At 38.9% G+C, this 23318-nt stretch overlaps 1 protein-coding gene across 1 annotated transcript; it reads left to right on the plus strand.

The window, feature by feature from the left end:
- The first annotated feature begins 225 nt into the window (after window positions 1-225).
- On the plus strand, window positions 226-21523 carry LOC128622700 (short transient receptor potential channel 2-like). The gene is made up of 21 exons (XM_053649401.1): window positions 226-934; window positions 1096-1237; window positions 3055-3210; window positions 3385-3557; window positions 3768-3850; window positions 4246-4409; window positions 4526-4571; window positions 6156-6346; window positions 7442-7674; window positions 9117-9842; window positions 10292-10501; window positions 12360-12524; window positions 13755-13929; window positions 14247-14444; window positions 16828-16990; window positions 18114-18206; window positions 18330-18522; window positions 18644-18771; window positions 18859-18919; window positions 19005-19113; window positions 20558-21523. The coding sequence occupies exons 1-21, from the start codon at window positions 890-892 to the stop codon at window positions 21118-21120; spliced, it is 4017 nt and encodes a 1338-aa protein (XP_053505376.1). The 5' UTR covers window positions 226-889; the 3' UTR covers window positions 21121-21523.
- The last annotated feature ends 1795 nt before the right edge of the window (window positions 21524-23318 follow it).

The raw sequence follows: 23318 nt of genomic DNA on the forward strand, positions 1-23318 counted from the left end.
CATAAGTATAACTTTCCCCACATTTTATAACGTTACAACCTGGAAATAAAATGCAATGTAAAATATTATTTCAAACACAAATTCAAAATCCATTTGGTGAGCCGGATTAGAACCTTCATATCTGACACCCCGACTTTACAGTGTAAAACCACATGTTCTACCAGAGAGGGTTGATGAAGCTGAGAGCTGCCATGTACAAATGCTGCTTGTACTGATTTTTATTAACCTTCTAAGCAGAAGGCAAAAAAAGAGTCCCATTATCTACAATGGGAAATTATAGGTGTTTCATCAAACATACACATAACTGTACAGTACAGTGGTTCTCAAACGTTTTCAGTGTGAGCCTCCCCTATGTAGTGTGCGTCCCTTTATGGCCCCCTCAGAATCATAAAATTTTGTTTTTTCCACATTAGTCTCTTCTGTATTAACTTTCTCAGCTAAGAGACCTCTATCTCCTCCATCTAAACACTTATCCATTTTAAATAGTCTTATGTTTCATTAGCGTGTGGCTAAAAGGTAACATACAAGTCAAATTCATTAAAAAAAAAAAGTTCTAGAATTTCTATGTGGCCCATCTGTCGGCCCACCCAGGTGGGCACCCACCCCAGGATGAGAACCCCTGGTATAGTACTGTATATAGCCTCAACGCTCCAAACACACCGATTCAGTAGGCGGCGGTAATGCGACACAAAATGGCGCCTCAACTGCCATGAAACAAGAAGAAGAGCTTCGTTGCTAAACGACAGTCAGCTGAAACAGCTGGCGGGAAAAACGGCGAGTTGTTTCGAAGCTCCCAGCTCTGATAAATGAGTTTACTTAAAACTTATTAACGGTATCATGACTGTTAAAAAGAATTGACAGAAAATACACACTGAAAACTGTTTTCACAATGGCGCCAGTTAGAATTAAACATGTTGTCTCGTTCACGTCAGAGGTAAGTGCTAATATGTTTATGTTCCTACGTTATCTAGCTGTTTATCCCCAGCTAGCAGCTAACCTCACTTCCGCGTAACGCGTAGAAGTTGTATAACGTTAAAGTAAAGCGTGTAATTACATGTATTCTCAGGTAAATAAAAGTAATATGTGGCTTTACAGGACCCGAAGCACCGTGTGGTGAACTTGTGCTCTGGCGGTGGAGGAAGCGGCCCGTGGCTGTGTAGTACAGCGGAGCGGAGCGGCCTTCTTAAAGCCGAGCTGCAGCTGGACCGGACTTCTACCATCGCCTTTATAGACGTGGGTCAGTGCCCTACTGTTAATACCACTTCAAATCAACGAGCCAGGCTGAATCAAAGCATCTTAGACCAATGAAATTCATAAACTTCACGTAAACACCACAGACCGTCTCTGTAGATCAGCTCAACTGAGTATTAAGTATGGCGGTGGTAGCTCAGTGGTTAAGGTATTGGACTACTGCCCAGAAGGTCATGAGTTCAAACCCCAGCACTGCTCAAAAGGTCATGAGTTCAAACCCCAGCACTGCCAAGCTGCCATTGTTGAGCTCTTGAGCAAGGCCCTTAACCCTCAATCACTCAGAATGAGATAAGTGTAAGTCGCTCTGGATAAGGGCGTCTGCCAAATACAGTAAATGTAATATATAGTAAACTTTTTGTAAGCATGATTCACTAGATGCCTTTCAAAATAAGAAAGCATACTTAGTGGAAAACAACACCACACTCACAGTCCACTACATGCTCAACTCACTTTTACACCACAAGCCATTAGCAAACTTAATGTATAATGGCAAAGCCAGCACTAATTAGCACATGAGATTTCAATGCAGAAAATTAGGCCTGTCATGATGATGAATACTTTTGTTGGACGATATATCGTCCCAGAAATAACTGCGATAAATGATATTATTGTCATTTTAAGACCATTTTATGCCACTAATATAACGGTAATATAAAAGCATAATAATGCAAGTACACCCTTTCAAAGAGTAAAATAACTTTTAATTATTAAGAAAATTCAAACTTCGAAGGTCAGAAAATTGTTTTTGTTTTCTGACCAAAATATTCTTTAAATTTAGTCAATATTTCTTCGTCATGTTTATTAATTTTATTCAATTTTACTCTGACTAAAATGCCATTGAATATTTGTCAGTGGCGTTTGCGTTAATGAGAAAATGGCAAATATATATACACACATTTTATATGTGAAATGTTTGACATGTGAAAACTGTGCTTGTTGTGAAAACCTGATCTAATGAAATATTACAATGAGTACACTATTGTAATACAATATTTATGCTTTAGTTCTTCATTTTCTGTGTTTTAGTGCGTTGTTCTGGAAAGAGTGTATTCACAACGTGACTTACCATTCTACCCAGCGCCTTACTTGCGTTCAAGTTCACTACTGCATTCGTGTCATTTTGTGCAGAAGCAAGTTATAATATTATGTTGTATGTATATAGGATGCGCCTGGGTGAGTTAATTAACCAGCTAGTAAAGCGCTTCAGTTTACCACTGTTCAGCTCACGCAGCTTAAGCAGCTCAACCCTCGTCATTATTGACTACGACTGGATAATTTGAATCACTAGAACTAAACTTTCTAGTTTTTATGAATTCAAAAAACATTGTTAGTGCATTAATATCTTCCGTGTCATTTTTTTTAACAGTATGTTTTAATTTAAATAAGTGAAAGTGCTTGCTACACATCTTAAATTCGAAGGCACACAGTTTTTGCATTCGAATGTGCATTTTCATCTTCAATTCGACGAATACTCGAAATTTTAATTTGACGGCCGTAGAGCAGACAGGAGGACAGATGCAGCGCAAATGGCTAAAAATGTTGGTAACGTTCATTCTTATGTACACAAACACGCATTTAAACACAATATGCATTATGGAGGTCAGCAAAAACGAATGAGATCATGTTCATATATCGATAACGTCGATAACTTTATCGTATTACGTTGTTTGTTTGTCTTTAGTTGTGATTAAGGAATGTTTTTCCCCACTCAAAACATGCACTGTTAATGAAGTAGATCTGCTTATCTGTAAGTGTTTCATGCTTTTACACTCAGTGTTTTTCCTTTTGCTCTGTCTTTTTAAGGAAACCATGGCTCTGCGTTTATTCAGGTGGACGTGGGGCGCTCGTCATGGTCTATAGATCATCCATATGTCTCACTTCTGCCCACTGCGACCCTAATGAACCCGGCTGATTCACGACAAGGCACAGGAAAGAACAGTGTGCGTATGTTCAAAAAAGGTGTCACTTTTTTTTCCTTTTTTTTTAGGTCATTCTTTAAAATTTTCTTAAGTATTTTTAATATAAGAAAAAAATTGTGAATATGGATGCGTTTTCTTTTTTAGCTCAGAGTTGTATAGGTGACGATGATGAAACTGCAGGGACCTAACAATGATTTTCTCTGTGCATGATCAGGTGATTTCTTGCCCCAGGCTGCTGAAGAGAGCTGGGACAGGCTGAGGGTCACGTGCAGTCAGCCCTTCAACAAGCGCAACCAGTTTGGCCTGTCCTTCTTTCGTGTCCGCACTGCTGATGAACACACTGAAGAGCCGTCTGCCAATCAGGAGAACCCCACTACCAAAAATCAGGTAATACACTGCAAGACATTTTATTCATTCCTATGGGAATAACACGTCATGGCTTACCTGTAGGGTGGATAATTGACTGAGAGGCCAAAAAAAAAACACACCTCCTTCATTGAGAGTGACTTATAGATTATTAATAAGCATAAGCTTGTAATAATCGGATGCTCAAAATCATGGACAGGAGCTTAAGATATTTTACTTGCCTCTTAACAGCGTACACCAGATAAGATGTGGTCAGTAAGAGAGTGGATCTCCAGCCCTCCTGTACAACACACCTTCTTTGGCCAAAAAAGAGGGTGAGCATCAATTAAAGGTCCTCTAAACTTTATAACTCATTTTGTGGTTGGTTTATGCATCTTGTATATTGAGATTAAATTAGAATCAGGGTATTTTAAGTCAAAATCCATGCAGAAATACACTGAACACGCATTTGATACAGGAACCAGGGAGGAAGTACTTGAACGTAATGAGCTGATTTGCATATTACATGCAGGTTTCAGTCTAATGAACCAGATATGCATTTTGCTGCAAGTGTAAATTCATGTCATTAAAATCTTATAAGGATACAATCCAACAAAGCAGCCAAGTGTGCAAACCCAAGCTGAGATGTTTATCCCTAGTCTAATTTAAGCAGACTGCTTAAGGATCTTGGGTTAATTTGTCTCTCTCTATTTTTCTCTCTTACTTTCAGAGAAAGCTCTCCAGGAGAGCCTACAAAGGATCATGAGAAACTGAGCAGGGCAGAGCGCATGGTAACAGCTGCACAGTCAATCAGGCGCGCTCTACATAACACCTCCTGCAATGTTTTAATGAGCAGTAGCAATAGACAGGAGAAGACCCAGAACACACTGCATGGTAAGAGGCTTAGCAGAGAGTTTGGGGGGGGGTTTACCTGTAACTGAGGCATTTGAGTCTAAGACAGTGTGCCGTTGATTTAATAGCATGTTTAAGTGGATGCTCTTCCTTTTTAGGTCCAGCCAGGACTCCTCAGGCACGCAGGAGAAAGTCTGAAACGATGTATGTACTGTATTTTGAGTACACAATGTCACACTCCACTATGTGCCAAAGTTACAATTGACGTTATCTGTCTCTGGCCATATTATTTGTAGTTGTATAACTGGAAAAAAAGTGTTTGTTTTTGTTTGTTTGTTGTTTTTGTTTTTTTTAAATCGATCACCACTCTGGCATGGTTACATCACGTTCGTGATAGCTCGAGAAAGTAAATACACTCATCGTCCACTTTATTAGGAACACCTGTACAGCGACACATTCATGCAGTTATATAATCAGCCAATCATGTGGCAGCAGCACAATGCAAAATCATGCAGGTACATGCCATCATGCCATTTTTGCCCAGTGTTTTTCTGATAGTGCAGTCATGAACACTGACCTTTTATTGATGCAAGAGAGGCCTGCAGGTCTTTCATGTTGTCCTTGGCTCTTTTGTAACTTCCTGGATGAGGTTGGCCACTCCTGGGAAGGTTCACTACTGTGCTCAATTTTTCCATGTTGGAGATGGTCCTTTTGGAATCCCAGAGCCTTTGAGCTTTGTAACCATTCCCAGACTGTATGTCAATCCCCTTCTTTAGCATTTCTGGAATTTTATTTAAGTTTTGGTATAGTGTGTTACTGGGTAAGACCTTTTTAACCAACTTCATGCTGTTGAAAAAGTTCTATTTAAGTGTTGATTTGATTGAACAGGGCTGGCAGTAATTTGTCCTGGTTGCGTCTAGTCCAGCTGAACTCCATTATGAGTGCAGTTTCATTGATTTGGGGAATTAGTAACTATGGGGGCAAATACATGTTCACACAGGCCCATTTGGTATTGGATAACTTTTTTTGCTTCAATAAAAAACATTATTATTTAAAAGCTGTATTTTGTGTTTACTCAGGTTGCCTTTGTTTTATCTTAGATTTTGTTTTAATTTCTGAAACAATTTATTATGAGAGAGACACAAAAAGAGAAGAAATCAGGATGGGGGCACATACTTTTTCACAGCATTGTAGAAACTCAATCACTCTTTACAACAATGGTGAGCAGAACAGCATCTCAGCATGCACAAAACATAGACCCTTGCAGTGGATGGACTACAACAGCAGAAGACCACATCCTATCAGCCTAGTACAGGAATCTGAAGCTATCATGGGCACAGACTTCTTGACCTGTATCTGAATCTGCATAATATTTTGCGTTGTGCTGCTGGTAAATTGATTGGCTAATTAGATAGCTGCGTGAATGTATAATAAAGTGGATGATCAGTGTATGTCACATTAATGTACCACACATTTTTGTTTTACTCCATGTATGTAAAATTAAAGGTCTGAAACCACCCTACCGTACACAGGCTACATTTGATATTGCTGCTCTTGCAGCACAATGCCTGTTTTTTGTAGTTACCTTGCAGTGTTCGCTTGGTCAGGGTGCTCTAGTGATCAGTGTTCACCTAGCTAATTAGTCACAGCGTGTCTGGCCAAAATCACAAGAGCATTGATTATGCTCTGGGGAAATCATGTGAGTGGAATTTTTTCATGTAAAGTTCTTTTACATTTACGTGTATTTATTTGGCAAAGGCTTTTATCCAAATATTTTCTGTTTCTTAGGCGCGAGCAAGCAATCATGTCCTCTACTCCAAAGAGGTCCAGATGTAGTACATCAGACGTTACTGCCATCAAGAAGAAAAACGATGCATTCAGACGCAGCCCTGTTAAATCTCATATGCCAGCAACATCACCACCAAAGAACAGCCCGGTTTATCCTGAACCTCCTGAGACTGTATGCCCAATATGTGGAGGTAAGGGTGTGTGTGTCATGTTATTGTAATAATTAATTGCCACAGACAGAGGGAACATTAGCAGTGGCACCACACCCTTTGTTCATATTGTTTAAACCACAGAAGAACATTGTGCTGCTTATTCAAGCAAAGAAAATCATGCACAGGGTCTAACATAATGACTTTATAGAACATATGTTCGCTGTATACCCAATATGTTCCTATATACTTGATAAAACAAGAAACAGTGCAGTCATAGAAAAAAAGTGAGAGACTAGTAAATATCTATTGGAAATGAACAATTAATGTGTAATATCACTTTATGTGCACATACTTCATTATATTTAATTAGAGTATTGATAAATTATATTCCTGCAATAAAGGAAAAATCAGCGGGTACTTGAATGGCAGTGTGATTTAAAAGAAATGAAAATAGACCACCATGTTGGTTAAAGAAATTTAAATAAAATGAGGGGGGGGAAAAACTACACTTGGAATTTTCTTATGAACAATCTCCAGATTGATGTGAATGTGATATTCAGCTGATGGAGCAAATGCTTTTCTGTTGTGCCACTTGGGAGCCATTCAGGTTTTTCCTTTAAGTGACACCTGGCACAACAAAGGAAAATTTTGGAGGGTGTCTATGGGGATTTGTGTTCATTCAGCCATAAGAACATTAGTGAGGTCAGGCACTGATGCCAGGTGATTAGGCCTGGGGCACAGTCTGCATTTCAGTTTATGCTAAAGGTATTCAGTGGGATTGTGGTCAGGGCTCTGTGCAGGACACTCGAGTTCTTCTATTTCAGCTGTAAAGCTCTGATTGGAAAGATACAGTATACAAATACATTCTAGACATTCATGTGTCTCCAACTTTGAGGCAAAAGTTTGGGGAAGGCCCACATACGGGCAGGTCATGGTCAGGTGTCCACATACTTTTGGCTGTATAATGTCGTATCTTATTTTCATTTTTTTTTGCCCATGTAACATTAGTTCCCCCATGACATTTATTCTTACAACCATTGTGTGTGTGTGTGCGTGTTTGTGTGTGTATTTCATCTTGGAAGAATTTTTCCATCATTAATTCTTTGTTTTTCTCCTTTTTTCTATGCCGTGCAGTGTCTTTCAGCCCGGACTGCTTGCCTCTTCATGCTTCTTCCTGTCTGGATTCTGGTTCAGTTGATTTCTCAAGTGTCATGGAGACAGAAACTGAGTCATCTTTTTCCTTTCGTCCACCTTCTGGTCCAAGCACAGATGAGCTCGTGGTGCCATGTCCTCTGTGCTCCTTCAGGTTCCCTATAGACTGTATCCAACAGCATGCCAGTACCTGTGGTGACACTGTGTGGGTGGACTAAGTGTAGACCTGACTGGGGAAATGTGTCAGCCAAATTAATAAATGTAAAATAAATGATTACACTAAGTCTTATCTGTAACGAAATAATGAGGAGTGAAGTCATTTGTGTGTGGCTTCTCACACTTTAGCTGGAGGTCAAGGAGTATCAGCGTCACCATGTTTTCTAGTGATATCTAATATCATGCTAAGTATAATGTGTATAGCACTGAACTATTGGACTGAATCTGAGACACAAAGAATTTCCACATGAATGTGGAAAGAATAATGTATTTTTTTCAAATGTGGTACAGTTTGTATTACTCAAATATTTAAATACTGGAATGGTTTTATAAAAAAATATGTGGTTGTAAATGTTTTGTAACGTTCTGTTCACCTTTTTATGGTGTCATTTACTGCAAAAAAAATTTTATTATTATAAATATTATAATAAATATAAAAATAAATAAAATAAAATTTAGATGGAAATATTTACAGAAGAAACTGAACAAAGGGCCCTAATGAGATGTGAAACATATTGTCAGTGTTGTGTTTTTAATTGGCTTTGACCCTTGTGGATTGCAAGGTGTTTGGTTCGAAAAGTAATTGAAGGTAAGTTAACCCATTCAGGCGTGTTGACTTGCTGTTGACTCGTCAGTTGCGTGTAAACTGTTGGAGTGAACTAAACACACATTGCAGTCCTGTTAGAGAGGTTTCAACACTATCTCAACCTGTATTTGAAGGCTCAAGTGTTGTTGTTGATGGACATGTGGAATTACTGATTTTTAATTTAACAGATTTATAGGAATATTGTTTTTGATAAAGTTTTTCCGGTTTGTGGCACAATGGAGCTCCTCACGGTAAGATAGCATTTGAGATCTTCCATTGCGTTAATACCTAATGTATGTTTAAGTGGAAATGAACAGACTGTTACTTTACAAAAGTCTATTAAAGTAGTATGAGGTGTCTTAGCAGTGCCTCGTTTGTTTCAGGAAGCTGTTTTGTTTCAAGTAAATTATTTTGTATGGTGCTTTCAACAATGGACATTGTCACAAAATGGCTTTACAGAAATATATAACTGTTGAGATTAGATTTAACCTGAAAAGTAGGAACATTTTTATTGTATAAATTGGTTTTAATTATCATCCATTGAAGGTTTTGTTGCATGTAAATATTTTGTGTATATATATATATATATATATATATATATATATATATATATATATATATATATATATATATATATATATATATATATACTTAACGGGCTGTTCAATGCCAAAAAAATTCTTTTTTTTTTTTTTTTTTTTTTGAGATCCGTCCACACTTCATCAATTTCTCTGTAGTTGCACAAACTACAAAGTGGGTTCTCATTTCATATTTAAAAGAGAAAAGGCAATTTTCAGCATTTTAGGAACAAAAGCTACAAAATTAATGAAACATTAATGTTGTTTATGATATAATATTGCTTTTGCATTGTTGATTTCTACCTCCCAGCCAGCGCAATGGCGCGAGATTGTGAACAAAAAGATGCTCTTCCCCCCGGAGCTCATCAGCGCCATTCACGAGGGGAACGTGGCTGGAATCCGTAGCCTGCTGAAGACCGGCGATGGCATCATCCGCCAGCTGGAAGAGTCCGAAGACAGGCAGTGGAGAGAAGCACTGAACCTGTCCATCCGCCTTGGCAATGAGGACACCATGGTTACTCTGCTACATGGAGTCAAGTTTGATTTCCGACAAATCCACGAGGCTCTTTTGGTGGCTGTTGACACTAACCAGCCACGTATTGTGAAGCGCCTCCTCGACCGGCTCGATCAAGAGAAAGGCAACAAGATGGATGTGCACTCTTTCAATCAGGCCATTTTTGACCATTCCATTGATGATTCTCAGTTTGCCCCCGGGGTGACGCCGTTGACGCTGGCCTGCCAGAAGGACCGGTATGACATTGTGACCATGCTCACACAGAAGGGCCATGTCATCCCATGGCCTCACAAGGTCTCCTGTAGTTGTCTCGAGTGCCGGAACGGGCGCCAGTATGACTTGCTCAAGTTCTCACTGTCACGCATTAACACTTACCGTGGCCTTGCCAGCCGGGCATACTTGTCCGTCACTACCGAGGATGCCATGTTGAGTGCTTTTTATCTAAGCCGGGACCTTCGCAAACTCTCTAAAAGGGAGCCGGAGTTTAAGGTGAGGCAGAGATTGTCAGTTTGTTAAAAATGTACGCCTTTGAAGCACGTGATTACTGTAGACAAGACCCTAAACATGGTTTCCTGAGCTGAGCAATGTCGATTTCTTGCAACAGCTGCCCTTATCATTTTTTTTAGTAAACAGGTTTTCTATTCTTTACTCTGTACAGGGAACTGTGTTGAAATGTTTGTCCACTGTAATCACATACAATCTATAGATGTGATTGATGGAGATCATGCTTGAAAAACACTTGAACGTTCCTTTTAATCTCACATTAGCAGTAAAAAAAAAACTTTACTTCAGATACACATTTATAAAGCTAAACAATTGTCTGATATTTATAAAGCTAATTTTGACTTGCATTGCTTTTGAAATGTATTGTATTAATGTGAACTATTCTGCACCATGCTAATTGACTGGTGAATAAATGAGTCGAAATCCTGTTTCAGCCACAGTACCTTGCACTCGAGGAGCTGTGTCAGGAGTTTGCTGTGGAATTACTGGGAATGTGCCGGAACCAGAGTGAGGTCACCACCATTCTCAACGACTGTGGGATTAACGATGCCGACAGTCAAGAAGAGCTGGAAAAACACTCATTCGAAGAGGGCATACCAAACCTGGCCCGATTGCGACTCGCCGTGAACTACAACCAGAAACAGGCTAGCTTATTCTCACATCTTGACATTTATAAATGCTCATAGTGTGTGTGTGTGTATGTGTGTATATATATATATATATATATATATATATATATATATATATATATATATATATATATATATATACACACACACACACACACACACAGTATCTCACAAAAGTGAGTACACCCCTTACATTTTTGTAAATATTTGATTATATCTTCATGTAACAACACTGAAGAAATGACACTTTGCTACAATGTAAAGTAGTGAGTGTACAGCTTGTGTAACAGTATAAATTTGCTGTCCCCTCAAAATAACTCAACACACAGCCATTAATGTCTAAACCGCTGGCAACAAAAGTGAGTACACCTCTAAGTGCAAATGTCCAAATTGGGCCCAATTAGCCATTTTCCCTCCCCGGTGTCATGTGACTTGTTAGTGTTACAAGGTCTCAGGTGTGAATGGGGAGCAGGTGTGTTAAATTTGGTTTCATCGCTCTTACACTCCCTCATACTGGTCACTGGAAGTGAAACATGGCACCTCATGGCAAAGAACTCTCTGAGGATCTGAAAAAAAGAATTGTTGCTCTACATAAAGATGGACTAGGCTATAAGAAGATTGACAAGACCCTGACACTGAGCTGCAGCACGGTGGCCAAGACCATACAGTGGTTTAACAGGACAGGTTCCACTCAGAACAGGCCTCACCATGGTCGACCAAAGAAGTTGAGTGCACGTGCTCAGCGTCATATCCGGAGGTTGTCTTTGGGAAATAGACGTATGAGTGCTGCCAGCATTGCTGCAGAGGTTGAAGGGGTGGGGGGTCAGCCTGTCAGTGCTCAGACCATATGCCACACACTGCATCAAATTGGTCTGCATGGCTGTCGTCCCAGAAGGAAGCCTCTTCTAAAGATGATGCACAAGAAAGCCGCAAACAGTTTGCTGAAGACAAGCAGACTAAGGACATGGATTACTGGAACCATGTCCTGTGGTCTGATGAGACCAAGATAAACTTATTTGGTTCAGATGGTGTCAAGCGTGTGTGGCGGCAACCAGGTGAGGAGTACAAAGACAAGTGTGTCTTGCCTACAGTCAAGCATGGTGGTGGGAGTGTCATGGTCTGGGGCTGCATGAGTGCTGCCGGCACTGGGGAGCTACAGTTCATTGAGGGAACCATGAATGCCAACATGTACTGTGACAAACTGAAGCAGAGCATGATCCCAGCATGTATTCCAGCATGATAACAACCCCAAAAACACCTCCAAGACAACCACTGCCTTGCTAAAGAAGCTGAGATTGAAGGTGATGGATTGGCCAAGCATGTCTCCAGACCTAAACCCTATTGAGCATCTTTGGAGCATCCTCAAACGGAAGGTGGAGGAGCACAAGGTCTCTAACATCCACCAGCTCCCTGATGTCGTCATGGAGGAGTGGAAGAGGACTCCAGTGGCAACCTGTGAAGCTCTGGTGAACTCCATGCCTAAGAGGGTTAAGGCAGTGCTGGAAAATAATGGTGGCCACACATAATATTGACACTTTGGGCCCAGTTTGGACATTTTCACTTAGGGGTGTACTCACTTTTGTTGCCAGCGGTTTAGACATTAATGGCTGTGTGTTGAGTTATTTTGAGGGGACAGCAAATTTACACTGTTATACAAGCTGTACACTCACTACTTTACATTGTAGCAAAGTGTCATTTCTTCAGTGTTGTCACATGAAAAGATATAATCAAATATCAAATATTTACAAAAATGTGAGGGGTGTACTCACATTTGTGAGATACTCCGTGTGTGTACGTGTGTGTACGTGTGTGTGTGTATATATATATATATATATATATATATAAGTGTGTGTGTGTGTCTCTATATGTACAGTTCGTAGCCCACCCAATCTGCCAGCAGGTTCTTTCATCCATCTGGGCTGGAAACTTATCTGGCTGGAGAGGCAGCAGGACGGCCTGGAAACTCCTGGTCTCAGTGGGGATTTTTGTCACCATGCCTATTCTCTGCCTCATTTACTGGATTGCACCAAAGTCAAAGGTTTGTGTGGTTTGGTCAGTTTTGGAATTGTGAAAATGTTTTATTGCCAGGGACCCCTTTAACTGTAAATTTAATTTCACACACCCTCTCAGCACAGATTTATTTTAGGAACCTAATCAAAGTATTCAAATATTAAGCTCATAAGTGTATAATAAGCCTAGGTATGTGAAATAATATTTGTACAATTTATTACTGCCATAGAGTTATTATTTCTAACCTTTCTACTGACAGAACTCACTATAGGTCCTGAAATCAGACTAATAACTGCGATAATAAGTAGAGGTTGACCGATTAGTGGATTTTACTGATAACGAAAGCTAAGTTTGGCACTACCTGCCAATAGCAGATTAATCTTAGTTTTTAAAATTAATACTGAATGAAAACATAACTCAAAGCAAAATACTGTTGAATTTTATTACAAAAATAAACAGTACCAACTGTACCATGAAAATGTACTGTACTTCTTAAAATGAAATATATATATATATATATATATATATATATATATATATATATATATATATATATATATATACACACACACACATATATATATATATATATATATATATATATATATATATATATATATATATATATATATATATATATATATGAATAAATATTCAAAAGTAAATAAAAGATATTTATTCAAACTGAACCAAATAGTGACACTCTTGATAACCAATAAAAAAAAGGAGATCTCCAAAATGAATTTAAAAAAACATTTCAAATGACACAACAAGATTTGTCAGTTATTATTTCGCATCTAGAGGCTGCTCTCGTACTGTATAATGACAGCACAGCCGTCTCAGCCGCTCCCGCAACAGACACAACCGGGAAAAACTAATGGTGTGGATTTTTGCTTATAACCAGTTGCTGGAACTATTGGTTATCGGTGCTGATTAATCTGCAAAACCAACCAATCAATCAGTGGACCTCTAATAATAAGTACTGCTTTGATAATGTTGGGTTCTGATTGAAGGAAAAATGATAGATCCCCTGGTTATGCTTCACAAACCCCACTTTGAGAAGAACTGCTGTAGAAGTTGAATAGAACTTGAATCAGACATTTAGTATTGTCGCTCCAATGAAACATATTTATATATTTACTTACATAGTCCAAAATGGTACTGTGCTTTACATTTCTGTTTGACATTTTTACACCCGAAGTGGGTGGTGTCATTCATGGTTCTATTTTTTTGTTTGTTTGTTTTTATTTTGTTTTAGGTGGGAAAGATTTTGAAAATTCCAGCAATCAAATTCATCCTTCACTCTGCCTCCTACTTGTGGTTCCTCATCACACTGTTAGCGGAATCCATAATCATGGAGATGTTTCGTGACGCATCTTCAACCAGGAACCAGACCATATTGCAGAACTCTATCCACATGGTGTGGGTGGCTGGTGTGTGTTTTCCTTCATTAACTCCAAACCTGTGATAACAGCACAGGTTTTAGCATACAGTGTAATGAATACAGAATGGACACCACAATTGTTGGTAGGCTTACATGCAACTGAGTGAAAAACACGCCAGCTAAATTTTGAGCTGAATCAAGTGATATTGTTTAGTGCAACCTCATATTATTACCCCTGGGAAACGGGGGTCTGAGAGCAATATGCCTTGCCTGTGACCTCTTTTAAAATAATGTTTACTTTTAAAAGTGGATCGTAGTTCTGGAGATGTGTGTAGAGTGTTGACTTAAGTGCATTGTTTTCTTTAGGGTTTTTCTGGTATGAGTGTAAGGAGGTCTGGATCGAGGGCCTGAGGAGCTACTTCCTGGACTTGTGGAATTGTCTGGATGTAATAGTGCTCAGCATGTATCTGGCCTCTTTTGCACTGCGGGTGGTCGTTCTGGTTAAAGGCTATATTGTGTGCCAGCAACCTGAAAGTGCAGAGTGTTTCTACTTTACCCAGTCTGGTAAGAGAACCCTTAATATATTTTAATCTCCAGGATATACTCACTCACCTAATCAAACAGATGGCTTATTAAAAGTTTTCCATATCTTGTTTTGAAGGTTTTCTCAGTACTGAATAGTAAATCATGTCATTGATATGACAGTTCTATAAAAATGTTCTTTACATATAAAAGTGCCTACACATTCATTACTAAAGGAAAAGAAAACAACAATAAACTCTTAAGTATGAAAGTAAAATTACAAATACTCGAAAGATTCATAAAAGAAAACGATTCCTGCCTCAATACCCACACTTGTTTTAGTTTCTGAAGCTATATTAGTGCCCCTTTCACCAATAAACATTTCTCAAGTGATACAAATTAGCTGAATGCCAATACAATACAAACTGCCTTGATAAATACAAAGTATACACTGCCCTCCACTAATATTGGCACCCTTGGTAAATATGAGCAAAGACAGCTGTGAAAAATTCTTTATTGTTTAACCTTTTGATCTCTTGTTAAAAACGTTCACAAAAATACTCATGGATCATGGATATCAAACAACTGCAAACACAACACAGTTTTATTAGGAAAAAAAAAAACTTTGTTAAATATAGGTGTGCAACAATTATTGGCACCCCTATGAATTCATATGAGAAAAATATATTTGAAGTATGTTCCCATTGATATTTTACATTTATTTTAGTACACCTGGGTGACTAAGAACACGAAATTGTTCATCCATGACTGTGTTTCAGAGGGGTATAAATATGAGGTAACACATAGGCCAAATTCCCTTAGTCATTCATAGCAATGGGTAAGACCAAGGACTATAGCTGTGATGTGTGGCAAAAGGTTATTGAGCTTCACAAAATGGGAAGTGGCTATAAGAAAATGGGACAAGCATTGAAAATGCCCATTTCCACCGTCAGGGCAATAATTATGAAGTTCCAGTCAACTGGAAACGTTATGAATCAAAATGGAATTGGATGTGTGTCTGTATTGTCTCAACGCACTGTGAAGAGGATGGTTTGAGTGGCCAAAAAGTCTCCAAGGATCACATCTGGAGAATTGCAGAAGTTAGTTGCATCTTGGGGTCAGAAAGTCTCCAACACTACAATCCGAAGTCACCTACATCACCACAAGTTGTTTGGAAGGGTTTCAAGAAAAAAGCCTCTACTCTCTTTAAAAAACAAACTCAAGCGTCTTCAGTTTGCCAGACACCACTGGAACTTCAAAAGGGATCGGGTTTTATGGTCAAATGAAACCAAAATAGAGCTTTTTGGCAATAAACACCAGAGGTGGTTTTGGCACACACAGAGAGGTAGCCATATGGAAAAGTACCTCATGCCCACGGTTAAATATGGCAGTGACTCTTTTTAATATTTTGGGGCTGTTTTTCTGCTAGAGGACTTGGACATTTTGTTAGGATACATGGAATCATGAACTCTATTAAAAATCAACAGATATTAAATGAAAACCTGACTGGCTTCCAGCAGGACAGTGAACCCAAACATACATCAAAATCAACACAAAAATGGTTTAGTGACCACAAAATCAAGGAACTGTCATGGCCATCCCAGTCCCCTGACATGAAACCCATAGAAAACCTGTGGGGTGAACTGAAGAGGAGAGTCCACCAGTGTGGACCTCTACATTTGAAGGATCTGGAGAGATTCTATATGGAGGAATGGTCTCAGATCCCTTGCCCTGTATTCTCCAACCTCATCAGGTGTTATAGGAGAAGACTCAGAGCTGTTATCTTTGCAAAGGGAGGTAGCACAGAGTATTGAGTAAAATGGTGACAATAATTGTTGCATACCTATATTTAACAAAGATATTTTTTTTGATAAACATGTGTTTGCAATTGTTTCATATCCATGAGAGCAGAGTATCATTATGAATTATTTGAACACAAGATCAAAAGGTTAAACAAAAAAGACAATTTTTCAAAGCCTTTCTTTGCTCATATTAGTGGAGGTACTGTACATAGCAACAGACAGTTTACAATTAAGGGTCTCATTCTCATGGTCACGTGTATTGAGATGTACATGAAATGTAATGTTGTCATTGCTGGGAATGTATTGTGAAGAGTGAAGCAGAGATTTTACTTTTTAATTTAGTGAGTAAAAGTCAAAAGTATTAGGTGGGGAAAAAACGCAAGTAAAGTACAGGTACTTAAAACCTAGACTTAAGTACAGCAACATAATACAATTAGGATACAAGTATTTAAAGTATCTGTATTATGTGATTGGCTACGATTGGCTTTTTATATTTTATGGCCTAATAACACTTGGCTGTCACACTGTAACAGTTTATTACATCTAATCTGTAAAGTACATTGGTGATCCATCATTTTGGAGCATTGATCTTTAAACACTTTAATTGCCCGTTCTTTCCCCAGCACGTCAAGACTGGTTTCAGGAGGACCCTCAGATAATAGCTGAATTGCTCTTTGCTGTCACCAGCATGCTGAGTTTCACACGTTTGGCCTACATCCTGCCTGCGCAAGAGTCTCTGGGAACCCTGCAGATCTCTATGGGGAAGATGATTGATGATATGATGAGGTATAAAAGCAGTGTTGTGCAGCAGTTATGAAGAATGGTTTGATTAAAAGTTTGTTGTTGTGGTCCATACAATACACCAAGTATAGTCAATCAGCCATGACCTGTTTAGTGTCTCAAGTTTGCTTCTTCAATTTTGCACTGTAAGGCTACCGCCACTAACGTGTAAGAAGGTTATACAGCAGGTGATGTATGAGTTATTTACATGTAGTAACAGTAACACACAGCGGTGGCATTCCATGGCTTTAGGATTTCATTTTCTGTCATTATATCTGTCTATCTGTTCTGGACAATTAAATTGTTACTCATGATTTTTTGTTAATGGTAATGACGAGCAGAATAAAATTAGTATCACACACCTAGAAAACTATCACACACTTGCTTCAAAAGAATGTATAGCTGATTTTATTCGGACACTGTGTTATCTATAAAATCGAACAAAAGAACATCAGAGATAAAATCAGTAGTCTAAGCCATCTTCTAAATCTTGGCATTCCTGTGCAATAATCCTGCCACTGACTGGAATTCCAGCTCCTTTCAGTGAATTGGAGCGGTTAGCGGAGCTCACAAATCGGACGCAACTCTTTGTTTCTTTCGGCTCAAAGTTGTTAGCATTCACCTAAATCTCAGTACAAGGTACTTTCTGATTTGACAAAAACATATTTTGAATTGGGGGTTGTAATAAATGCAAAGCTAACAAGGTGCTGCTGTATTGACAATTACGGATTGCATTCCGGCATTAATAATATTATTGTGCCTGTGCTTTCGAACTTTTATTACATTTCATTCATTATTCATTAAAGTAGATCTGAAAATAACTCCTGTCCATTTATCTAACATTCACCTAAAAGTGGTGGTCCAAAGAGTTGACTCCTTCACGTACAATTAATCTCTGAAACAAAAACGTAACAAGTACAATTAAATGTAATAGATACATTAAATAGATTTATTAAAGTCCAAACCTACTCCTAGAATATATTTAAACATATTTAAAACCAACATAAATGCACTGATAATGCGCTTAGCAACAACGAAGGGTGCCAAAGTTTATAGTGATGTCTTGACTGATTTACTACATTTGTAGAAATTTATGAACATGTAATTTCTGTCATTTTTCTCTCTCTAGGTTCTTGTTTATACTGATGATCATTGGTACAGCCTTTTTGTGTGGTATCAACAATATCTATGTTTCTTACGCCGAATCTCAATACCTTGGAAGGTTTGAACAACTTATAATTTTGTAATAATAGAAAATTTAATACATAGTAATAAAGTTAAGTAATACTGTAGAATTTAATGTGTCATGGTTGATTGCACCGGGCTTATAATTCAAAATTTCCAGGTTTAATGAGACCTTCCAGTTCCTGTTCTGGACAATGTTTGGTGTTGTCAATAAGGAATATGTGGACATGCCTGAGCATGATTTGGCTCAGTTTGTGGGCAGAATCCTGTATGGGATCTTCACACTACTGATCGTCATTGTGCTACTTAACATGTTTATTGCTATGATCACAAACTCTTACCAGAAGATTGAGGTAAGCTATTTCGATGTGCTATTGAACTGAAGTCCGCTATACTATGCAGTATGAAATGATGCTTTAGTGACGATTTGATTTTTCTTTATTTTATTATTTCTGCTTAATTGACCTTCTCTAGGATGATGCGGATGTGGAGTGGAAATTTGCTCGCTCCAAACTGTATCTGAGCTACTTCAGGGAGGGACTCACGATGCCTGTCCCCTTCAACATCATTCCCTCACCAAAAGCTTTCTTCTACCTCATAAGGTAGGCTAGCAATTTGTAGCTCCAAAACGAGGCAAAGAACTGGATTTACAGTTTCTAATGCTTTTATTTACTTTTGTCTTTGATTAGAAAACTCTGCTGCTGGTGCAACTTTAATTCGGCTCCGGACTATCCACCTATCGGCTCTGTGGTGAGATTATTTCACAGTCAGCTTTAAATATCAGTCCGGATATTAACGCTTTTTTATTAATTTGTATTGTTTTTCTTTATTGCAGTCTAATGAGACAGATGAGAAGGTGTCGTACAGAAATCAGGTGATCCGGGCTTTAGTGCAGCGTTATATTGATTCTGCCAGAAGAGAGTTTGAGGAGACGAAGCGCAAAGGTATGACACAGGAAGCTTCTCTATCTCAGTTTGTCATTGTGGGTCAAAGGAAAAAAAAGTTTGCATCATAATAAACCCATTCAAGACTGACACATGAGGCTTCCCTTTTTCTCAGAATCACATCCCTTGACATTCCATACAACCTCTTACATTTTTAGCCTTTACCCCACACCAGTCATAACAGCTTGTATAGAATATTTAAAATATATCGAATGTGTGTTTTATAAAATAAGCACCAATAAAATTATCAAGGCACCTGCTAGAAATATTTGAAATTGTCTTGTTCGATTGGCAGATAATCTTTTGCTTCATTTTATAAATAAATGTTTGAAATAAGAAAGTGAGCTTCCAAAAGAATAAGACAATTCCAAGATTGAAATGAGTAAATATGTGTATAAATCCTCATCATTATTATATAATAATCTCATAATAAGAGGGTATTATGCCCCAGTGCTGTAGAATTCTCTGAAGGTGTGGAGTCATTGTCTTTAATAGACACCTCTACCTCTGACTTTAATTCAGATCTCAGGTTTATATTAATGCACTCATTCTTACACGTTATCGTTTCTATAGTAACAGCACTTTCACAGAGACTTGTATAGAGGATAATCTACATTATAAGACTAATAATAAATAGATTCAAAATATGAGTTGTTATTTAACAAAGATCAATCTAGATGTTGATATGGTGAGGTCATCTATAAGGAGTTAGTTACATTTATATAGTGCTTTTCTAGGCACTCAAAGAGCTGTACATTGTATGGGAGGAAATCTCCTCAACCACCACTAGTGTGTAGCATCCACCTGGATGATGCGATGGCAGCCATAGTGCGCCAGAATGCCCACCACACACCAGCTATTGGTGGAGAGGAGAGTGATGTAGACAAATTGGGGATGGAGATTATTAGGGGGTCATGATAGATGAGGGCCAATGGGGGAATTTATACCTCTACTCTTTACGAGAAGTGTCCTGGGATTTTTAATGACCAGGAGACGTTTATGGAAGGAGTCTCCAGTGCTAGCGCTTTGTAAAGGTCAGTAGATTTTCTGCCACGGGAAGGTCTTTTCTCTGTATTTTGTTTGTTTTTGTCTTATCTTTGAGAGAGGAAATAAAGAGAGTCTGCTGAACGTACAACTGTTTATAGCTGCAATAATCTAAATGAGGACGAGAACTAATAAGTTTTTGACAATTGTCTGTAACAAACGTCAAACAAAAAAGGGTGTCTGGGGTTCTTTGGATGAACAATGGTTCTAGCTTTCTAAAGGGCTTCTACTTGGAACTTTTTCTAAAAGGAAAGCTTTTAAGATTACCTCAGAAGGACAAACCAAGGTTCTCTTTAGGGTAACGGATGAATTTCTGAATAAAATGAAGTCATGAAATTAATTTGCTAGATTTTTAGGGACTGTTTACATAATTGTATTTCCTTTGACCTTTTTTGTGCAGATATTGGAAACCGGGTCACAGAGCTGAGTAAAGTGGTTGGACACCTGCACGGTGAGATGAAGCAAATTCACCAGACACTGTTAGACATGGGGGAGAACCGACTGGATCCTTCAGAACGTAGCACTTCCTCCATCATAGGGAAGTACATCCAGGGCGCCAAAAACAACTTCCGTGACTTTAACAGCGTCGTACCTTCAGAAAGCAAAAGTGTCCCTTTGCTGGCCAACGTCCACCAGATGAAATCTGAAGATGAAGCCGATGTGAACGGAGAGGAGATAAACGACACAGAAGAGACTTTTGATAAAGGTAAGATAGAGGAGGACGGAGCAGGTGATGAGATCATGGAACAGGAGGGTAAAGATCAGACTGGGGATGGATGTAAGGTAGAGGAAGATGGAGCCGATGAAAGCAATGATCAGAGTCTAGTTGAAGATGAAACGACGAAGATGGAGGAGGGGAGAGCCAATGCAGGAATAGAAGAACCACTAACCGGCAGCAGTGGCTCTCAGGACACCGGGTTTGGTTCTGAAGAATCAGAATTCTCCGCTAGCAGTCCTGAGTAACTGTAACAAAATGTCTCCCAGGATTCATTCTGAACTACACTAGCTGTTACGAAAAGCATTTCTGAAATCGTAGTCCATACATTTTTGTAAATCAGTTGTTTGTAACCCAGATTTTATGTACGTTCCTCATGTGACTTTTGGAAATCCATGATCCCAAATACAATCCTGAGCTTAGGTTACTGTAGAGTTTCTGTCCCCATGTCTGCTGGGTTTCCTCCCACTTCCCACACCCCAAAAACATGCCGGTAGATGGATTGGATAGGATCGATTGCCCCTATGTGTGAATGTGTGTGTGCCTGGTGCCCTGTGCTGGACTGGCACCCCATCCGGGGTATATCCCGTTCCTGGGATAGGCTCCGGATTCACCTTGAGCAGGACAAGCACTTATTGAAAGTGATCGAGTTTGTTGTTGTGATTAAAAGAACTTTTCAGCCCTGCCAGGCAGCTGTCTATAGCCACAAACAAACTCCATCCAGCCATCCATCCATCCATCCATCCATCCATCTTCTACTGCTTACTCCTTCTTCAGGGTCGCGGGGGAACCTGGAGCCTATCCCGGGGAGCATCGGGCACAAGGCGGGGTACACCCTGGACAGGGTGCCAGTCTATCGCAGGGCACACTCAAATACACACTCACACCCAACAAACTCCTCACAGCATATTTAATTAATCATTTACTTCCAATCTCTAATTTAGGTAACAGAATTGTACTTTCAAGGTGACCAGTCTTTATCACAATATCATTGAAAATAAAGCAACAAAAAATGGAAAGGAATAAAGGAAAGAGGCCTTTTTCTTCTTCCCATGATCTGCAGGGGTATTTCTTATTTGCGCATCATTTCCTTTCTTCGCTTCCTTTCCTTGCATCTTGGCTCCACCGCGTTAGGATGTGAGTAAAGGATGCAAGGATGAGATGCGATGAGAGAGGAACCGAAGCAAGTCCAATGGAATATCCTTGCTCTCTCTAGAGTCACTTCAAAGCAATGTCAGTTAATGATGACTGCTCAGCTGGATGACCTCACTGCGCTTCAGGAATCTGCTGTTATGTTGTTGGAGCTTGGTTAATAACGACATTCTTAATAAAGCAAAGTGCGCAGGTAGTATGTGAAATGTCCGGGTTATTCAACAATTCGTTAATGAACACATATGAATACACAATTTATCGCATCTTTTGTGCAGCTTTGCATATCCAAACATGCAAGGATCAATTAATTACAATACTCATTGTAAGCGTATTATTTAATTATATTTCATACAAAATTCCATCACCTCATCAAAGTACTTTTTGTTTGAGATTGTAGTAGATGTAAAGGAGGAGGGGAATTTATATGTACATCAGGTTTTTCGAAAAGAAACACTTCTGCATAGGATTGCTCCTAGCTCCTCTGGAAGCTTCCTCACTCCTCATTCCTCGCCTCCTCATGGTGCAATTAGAGAATTGATTTGTCCTTCAAGATGGCTGACTTCCATCGATTTCCAGGTCACTGGCTGGAGGACCCAAGGAGCACAAAAATGAGGAAGCATCAATATGAGTATTGAGAAGCACCCCAGGAAATTCCTGTTGAACATGTGACTTGTGGAATCTTTAAAATATTTTACAGGTGTGAACCTGTTCAGGTAATAGAACTGAGAGAATAATGTGGAACACTTAAATGATTTATTTTTATAACCTATAATGGGTGATCCTGGGACAGGCAAATATTTGAAATGCTGTAAATAGTTATTTATCGGAACTTGCACATAGGTAAAGTGTCTTACAACTACACACAGTCACATTAATAGGAACACCTGCTCATTCATGCAATAATCCAATCAGCAAACTGTGTGGCAGCAGCACAGTGCATCATGTAGATGAGATTCAGCTAAAGTCACATCAAATATCAGAATGTGGAAAGTGTGAGCTCACTGATATGGTTGGTTGTTAAAATATTTCAGAAATGGACTATTTTGAGCTGACAGGTCTATGGTAACTCAAGTAATCCGTCGGTTCAAGATTTTGCAGTTTTTTGAGATTGTTGCAGATAAAAATGCTTGATTTTGTGGTGGCTCTTTTCAAAATTTGCATTTTTTTGTGCTTTTTTTCTTTCAGAAAACTACTTCAATTGGCAAAATTGTTTTGCACGGTCTTACACAGTGACGTTTGTTGGTAAATGAGACCTTTTAGCCATTCTTGTTTGAAATCTTGACCCAAATCTGCA

The sequence above is a fragment of the Ictalurus furcatus genome, chromosome 18, assembly GCF_023375685.1.
Source record: "Ictalurus furcatus strain D&B chromosome 18, Billie_1.0, whole genome shotgun sequence".
In the NCBI taxonomy this organism is placed as follows: Eukaryota; Metazoa; Chordata; class Actinopteri; order Siluriformes; family Ictaluridae; genus Ictalurus; species Ictalurus furcatus.